Here is a 6,952-nt window from a genome sequence, read left to right on the forward strand (position 1 = left end):
ATTTCCATTGAAGAGGCCTACAAAAGCAGAAGGGACGCTCTCTATACCCAATGAGATGTCTTCAGTCACTTGTAATTCGCCAGTTCGAAGATAATTTGATGTTTTTATCATAAAATTTTGAAAATGGTGAATCATGAGGTCAGGAGTTAAAAATCCTTGTATGATGATTCTCTTATATATAACATTCACTAAATCTAGTGATGCTCTCTTTCTTATATCAATATACTCCGATGTTGCTCCACAAACAGCCACTCTACCAAATGTGTTCATATTATCAATCACTGCTTCCAGCATCTTGCCCCCAACATTGTCGAAATATATGTCAATTCCCTCAGGAAAGTACCTAGAATGAAATAAGAGCAAAACTACTTACGATACATTTTTTACTGAAAAAAGAATTTAAATTTATGTGTTATTTTTGTAAAACATAAAAAAATACAAAACTTTTTTTGAAATTAGGAGAATAATTAAAAAATTATAAATTAAAACTTCTAATTATTTTTATATTTTTGACACTTTATCCCATTTTTTTTGTTGTCACAATATTTTTTATTGATAAGTCAAACATTAATTCGCCAAAAATCTGAGTTCCATTTCCATTTGATATATATATATATAATAGAACTGTAAAATAAATATTGATTTATAAATAGCTTTGAATAAATAAATAATATTATATTTTAATCAAAGATTTCAGAAACCCTTAATTAATGAAATGGGATAAAATATAAGTTTTTAAAGCTAATTGAATCATCACACCACAGTCAGAATTTTGCTGTAGTTATTTCTTGATTTTGTGACGGTTTTAAGCAATATCTAAAATATTTTATAGTGAATAAAAAAGCATCACGTTTTCTAGTAATATTAAAAAAATAAAAAAAAGTTAAAATTTGTCTTATTTAATATTTATTAATAATTATAATAATTAATAAATATTAAATAAGATAAATTTTAATTATTTTTTACTAATTTATTTTGGTTATTAAACATTTTGGAACGCCTTAATACTTCAATTAAACTAAGTACATTTCATACCTTCTAAGAGTAGAGCTTTGATCTGTTTCTTCTTTGTAATTGAATGCGTCATCAAATACTAGCTTATCTTTAAGAAATGCAACCTACATAAAATTACACAAGAGTTACTGGGTTAGGCTTAGGGCTGCACACGGATCGAATCAGATTAGATATAGCCTAAAATTTTATCTATCCGCACTGTATTCATCAGATCGGATCGGATACGATATCCACATTTTTTCAGGTCAGATCCGATCCGATCCGATCTTATTTAATATTTATTAATAATTATAATAATTAATAAATATTAAATAAGATAAATTTTAATTATTTTTTACTAATTTATTTTGGTTATTAAACATTTTGGAACGCCTTAATACTTCAATTAAACTAAGTACATTTCATACCTTCTAAGAGTAGAGCTTTGATCTGTTTCTTCTTTGTAATTGAATGCGTCATCAAATACTAGCTTATCTTTAAGAAATGCAACCTACATAAAATTACACAAGAGTTACTGGGTTAGGCTTAGGGCTGCACACGGATCGAATCAGATTAGATATAGCCTAAAATTTTATCTATCCGCACTGTATTCATCAGATCGGATCGGATACGATATCCACATTTTTTCAGGTCAGATCCGATCCGATCCAATCGGATCGGATCAGATATCGGGTATATCCGTATAATTAAAAAAATATATTTTAATATTCTATTTGGCTATTTTTATAAAAAAATATCCATAAAATTTATTTTTCACCTATTTGAGCCTATTTACTCCTAAAATATTATCAATAAAAGTTCTCTTAAATAACAAAAAAAAATAATAACACAAGATTTAAGTTTAATTATTCTAAGTTGAAGTACAACATAAAAAATTAAAAACAAGATATCATAAAATTCATAAAACAATACACTAAAATTCATATCACATTAGGGTTTACTTTCTTAAACTATGCTATTTATATGAGACGTGTGGATATGCGGATTTGCGGATCAGATCTGCAAATATCACTACTAAATTCGCAATCCGATCCTACTATAGTGCGATCCGATTCGATGACTTTGCGGATCGAATAATATCCACAAAATTTGGATCGAACGCGGATAATTACCGCGAATATGTAAATATTATCCAATTCATGTGGAGCCCTAACGAGACTTTGTTAGTGATATACCCAATGCAAGTTGGATACCAAAGTATTAACAAGTGTTGACCTTGTTTTGACTTCCAACACAACCAACAACATAGTAGGGGTGTGCATGGGCCGGGTGAAACCGGGTTTGATGTGACCCAGACCCGACCCGAAATATATACCGGGCCTATTTGTTAGACCCGAACCCGACCCTAGACCCGATAAAACCTATACACTTTCGTGCCACGATTATACCGGGTAAAAATCGGGTGAAAACCGGGCCGTTAACATTATATTACCTTGATACCTTCTTGTAAGTTAGCATGTAAAAATATCAAAATTTCCAAGACTCCAACTATTATTTGACATGGTAAAATTCACTTAGAAAAATATAATAAGAACTAACTCTTCTCTAAAATTAAAGTATAACCATAATCAATACTAATATTGCCTAATAACACCAAATATTTAAATCAATACAAATAACATAAGATTATGCATTAGTCTAAAGTCTTATGCATTTTAAACATAAAACATTAACTTATAGTCTTATATATAATGACTAATAACAAAAAATATTAAGGTTTACAATACTTAAATTTCACATAATAATAACCATCATCCATCACTAATAACAAAAAATATTAATTGTGTATGATGACCGGGCCACCGGGCCGATTTCGGGTGACCCAATCTATGGCCCAGACCCGACCCGAAATAATGACCGGGTCTACTTTTGAGACCCATACCCGGCCCTAGACCCGATGAAATCACATCAAATTAGCCCCTAAAGTGTTCGGGACCGGACCGGGTCTTCGGGTCGGGCCAGACCATGCACACCCCTACAACATAGCAACCAAAAAGCTTTGCATATTGCCCAACCAAACTTCCAATACTTCCACAAGCTGCTGACACAAAAACCTTTTATTATTATTATTAATTTTAAAATGAAATTACCAATTCGGTTAAGCTACCATCAGTTACAAAAAAATATCTATGGATAGCTTATTCGAATTGGTCATTTATATATATGTTAATATATAAATTTTGTTATTTTATCGACCAAAAATAACTTCAATAATTGATAATTGAGTAATATGTATAAAAAAAACTCATTGTTTTCCTTATCAAAAGAGGTAAATATCAAATGGATATTTGAGAGATTCTGATATTAACAAAATGGTACCTGACTTTTGTTATTAATAAAATGGTCTCTAAAAAATTTTAAAATTTAATAAACGTGTCCCCAAATTCGTCGGAACAAATCTTCGACAAATATACAATGCTAACATCTTCGACAAGTATACAATGCTAACATGGCCACCGTATTTTGATGACTTGGCAAACCACACCCCAAATTTAATCCCTACCTTCCGAGCGTAGACTGCTCCTCCATCTCCCTCTCCATTGCAGCCTTCCCCCGACCTAGCGCAACCTCTTTCCCCTCTCTCCCCATCGCAGCCTTTCTTTCCTCTCCCTTTCCATCGCAGCTTCCCAATGCACACTCTCTCCTTCTCTTTTGCTGTACATAGTTACATATCAATTTTTAAATCTATACTGATTCATAACACACGGCCCATGTGATTTTTTATGGGAAGCCGTATGCTTTCTGCTTAAATTTACATTCACAACAAACTAGTACGACACTCTGATTGTTCTCGTTGCACCACTCTTTACTTGCTGAAATGGCTAAGAAATTGTAAAAGTGATTTTCAAAGATTTTGAGAATGGTTTAAGGGGATTATGAAGTAGAATCAGAAAGAGGAAAGAAGAATGAAGCAAAGTAAACAGGGCTCTCTAAAACATTTGTCTCTTTGAAAATAAATAGAAGGGATAAATTGTCTTTTTAGCTGATATATATGGTTACGAATACGCAGTTAGCAGTTGTCAAAGCCATCTTCGATTGGCGAAATAGCATTTTGGTTAATAAAATGTTCTAGCTTAGATTAACATGTTTTCTCATTAAAAGAGCGTCATTACACGCGCTTTATCTTCTTCTCTTCCCCCACGCTTCTTCTTCTTTCAAATACACGCATACGTCATCTTTTTCTTCTTTCAAATTCACGTATATCTCCTCCTCCTCCTCTTTCGTGCACGCAGATTCTTCTTCTGCTTCTCCTCCCCCTCCTCCTCCATCTCTTCTTCTTCTTCTCCTCCTCCTCTTTCGTTATCGTCGTCACCAACAACACCAACATTTTGCTAATGGATTATTTTTTTCAATCGAATTGAATGGAATGCAATTACTAAATTGAATTGAATTGAATTGAATGGACGCAAGTGTTCTGAATCTGAATCTGAATTGAATTGAATTGATAATCTCTAAATTGTAGATAGAGGTGTTTTGAATTTGATTTTATATAATGGATTATGTTTCGTTCATTTAGTACTATACAATTGTTTCACCATGAGTACGTATTCGGTTCATTATGCATAAAGCTGTTTGAATTTGATTTTATATAATGGATTATGTTTCGTTCATTCAGTACTATACAATTGTTTCACCATGAGTACGTGTTTGGTTCATTATGCATAAAGCTGTTTGAATTTGATTTTATATAATGGATTATGTTTCGTTCATTCAGTACTATACAATTGTTTTTACCATGAGTACGTGTTCGGTTCTCAAAAAGCTGTTTGAATTTGATTTATATAAGGATTATGTTTCGTTCATTCAGTATTATACAATTATTTCACCATGAGTACGTATTCGGTTCATTATGCAGAAAGCTGTTCAAATTTGAATTTATATAATGGATAATATTCTATTTATTTAGTACTATATAAATGTTTTACCATAATAACATGTTCCGTTTATTTCTGTTTTTGCATAATTTAAAACTTTTCCTCTTCACCTTCTACTGCTTCTTCACCAGAGAGAGAAGGAGGAAAAGACAAAAAAATACAGCAACAACAACAAAAGAATGACGATAAGGAGAAAACACGTGAAGAAGAAGGAACGCGAAAAAGAAGGAGGATAATGAGGAGGAGGAGGAATGCGAAGAAGAAGACGCTCCGTGCATAAATGAGCGTGAGAGGAGGAGAAGAAGAAGAAGAAGAAGAAGAAGAAGCGCGGGAGAGAAGAGAAGAAGAAGAAGAGAAGAAGCGTGGGAAAGAAGAAAGTAGGAAAAGCGCATGACCTAAAATTGCTTGAATAAACTTGAATGCCGAAATTGCTTGGATGTGGAGAATATCTCTTTAAAAAGCTCATTCTTAAGTGCTTTCGAAAGCAACCATAACTCTTAAAAGCGGTAAGTACGTACAGGCACGCTTTTTGATTTACCAATGCTTTTGAAAACTACAAACATCTCTTCGAAAGATTTTACCAAACCAAGGCTAAAGCTTAATTTGATAAGGCATTAAAGTTTTTATTTTTCAAAACCCGCTTATAAAAGCTAGTTTTGTAAAAATGGTAGCATATGTGTTTGGTAAATTAAATTAAAAATATCTTTTAATAAGCATAAGCAACAACAAATGTATTTCCTAAAATAACTTTTAAAATTTAAAACTATTATAATAGACATTAATGTAAGAATTAAATTTGAATATTAATTAATGTATGAGGTTATATTAATCTTTTTAGTTTTGTGATAAACACAAGCCAACTTTAAAAATTTTTTTTAGGGTTCGTTTGTTTTTGAGAACAGGACAAGATAAAACACTGAGAACAAGACATAAATGACAGAGACACATAATTTAATATTCTTGTATTCTGTTTGTTGATACAGTAGAACAAATTATGAAAATCTATTTAAGTCTCATTTTTTCATTCAAAAAATTTGAGAAAAAAATATAATTATGAAAAATTAACTAGAATAATGAAAGAAAAATAAAAAATAAGTTGTATTTTTTATTAGTATCTCTGTGTCTTTCTTGTTAGTATGAATACAAAATACATTAATTCAATGTCTTTGAATATAATGTCTTTTTTAATGTCGTATCTGTTAAATACTATTTTATGTCTCTATGTCTTTGTCTTAGTGTCCTAAATAATTAGACTTTGCACTTTTTCACTTTACTAATATCATTCTTTATATATGGGATTGATCCATCTTCATATATTTATAAAGGAAAAGTCTAGGGGCAGTAACTTCTGTATTTTGTAGCCAGCACTTAACCATAAAAAAAAAAGTGAGTGATCTTCTATTATTAGATATAATCTTATACTATTAAAAAGACTATTAATAATCAATTGATGATTACAAAACACAAAAATTGCTGCCCTTAATATTTCTCATTTATAAATGTATGTTTACGGGACATTCAGTTTAAAGTGTTGGGTGAATATGAAGTTAGATTTTCCATATAACGATTCCAATATACTCTCAAGGACCAATACGACGATGATGACACATATTTTAGGGGAGAAAAACATGATATTACTCTTCCAATTTTTTTTTCACAGGGCATGATTTACTTTGCTTTAATTAATTAAAATATCAATTAATAATTAATTAAAATGTGTAGCCAATTGTGTAATTTTGTATAGGTAAGTATAGCATAAAGTGCTTGGCCATCTCTATAATAGCAAAGTATCCATGCAATAACCATGAGCCATGTAATTAATAAAAAGCTTACCTAGAACCCCGAGATGATAAGTGAGTGGAAATTCGGAGGGCTCTAATTTTCTCATGATGGTTGTTTCTTTCACAAAACAGTACTCAGCCCAAGTGAATACTCCAAGAACCAAATCATCTTTCACGAACTTATTGTTACCAGAAGCCACAACTTTTCCAATAACAGGACCATCAATTGCCTGGAAAGTGAATACATCAACACATAACATTTGAAACGCGAAGGAGGAGAAG

General features: G+C 31.3%; 1 protein-coding gene across 7 annotated transcripts in view; it reads right to left on the reverse strand.

Moving 5' to 3' along the window:
- The window catches only part of LOC107618007 (2-alkenal reductase (NADP(+)-dependent)), a 19,393-nt gene continuing 13,841 nt past the window's right edge, over nucleotides 1,401-6,952 (reverse strand). For 3 of the 7 annotated variants that reach the window (XM_021110548.1, XM_021110546.1, XM_021110547.1), the window contains 2 exons: nucleotides 6,723-6,900; nucleotides 3,298-3,669 (listed from right to left, as the gene is read on the reverse strand). In XM_021110548.1, the coding sequence (XP_020966207.1) occupies nucleotides 3,362-3,669; nucleotides 6,723-6,900 (486 nt within the window). In that variant the 3' untranslated portion in view covers nucleotides 3,298-3,361. Of the gene's footprint in view, nucleotides 1,505-3,297; nucleotides 3,670-4,986; nucleotides 4,992-6,722; nucleotides 6,901-6,952 lie in introns of those variants that run through there. The other 4 variants (XM_021110544.1, XM_021110543.1, XM_021110545.1 and 1 more) reach the window with 3 other exon arrangements.

The sequence above is a fragment of the Arachis ipaensis genome, chromosome B09 (genome assembly GCF_000816755.2).
Source record: "Arachis ipaensis cultivar K30076 chromosome B09, Araip1.1, whole genome shotgun sequence".
Lineage (NCBI taxonomy): Eukaryota > Viridiplantae > Streptophyta > Magnoliopsida > Fabales > Fabaceae > Arachis > Arachis ipaensis.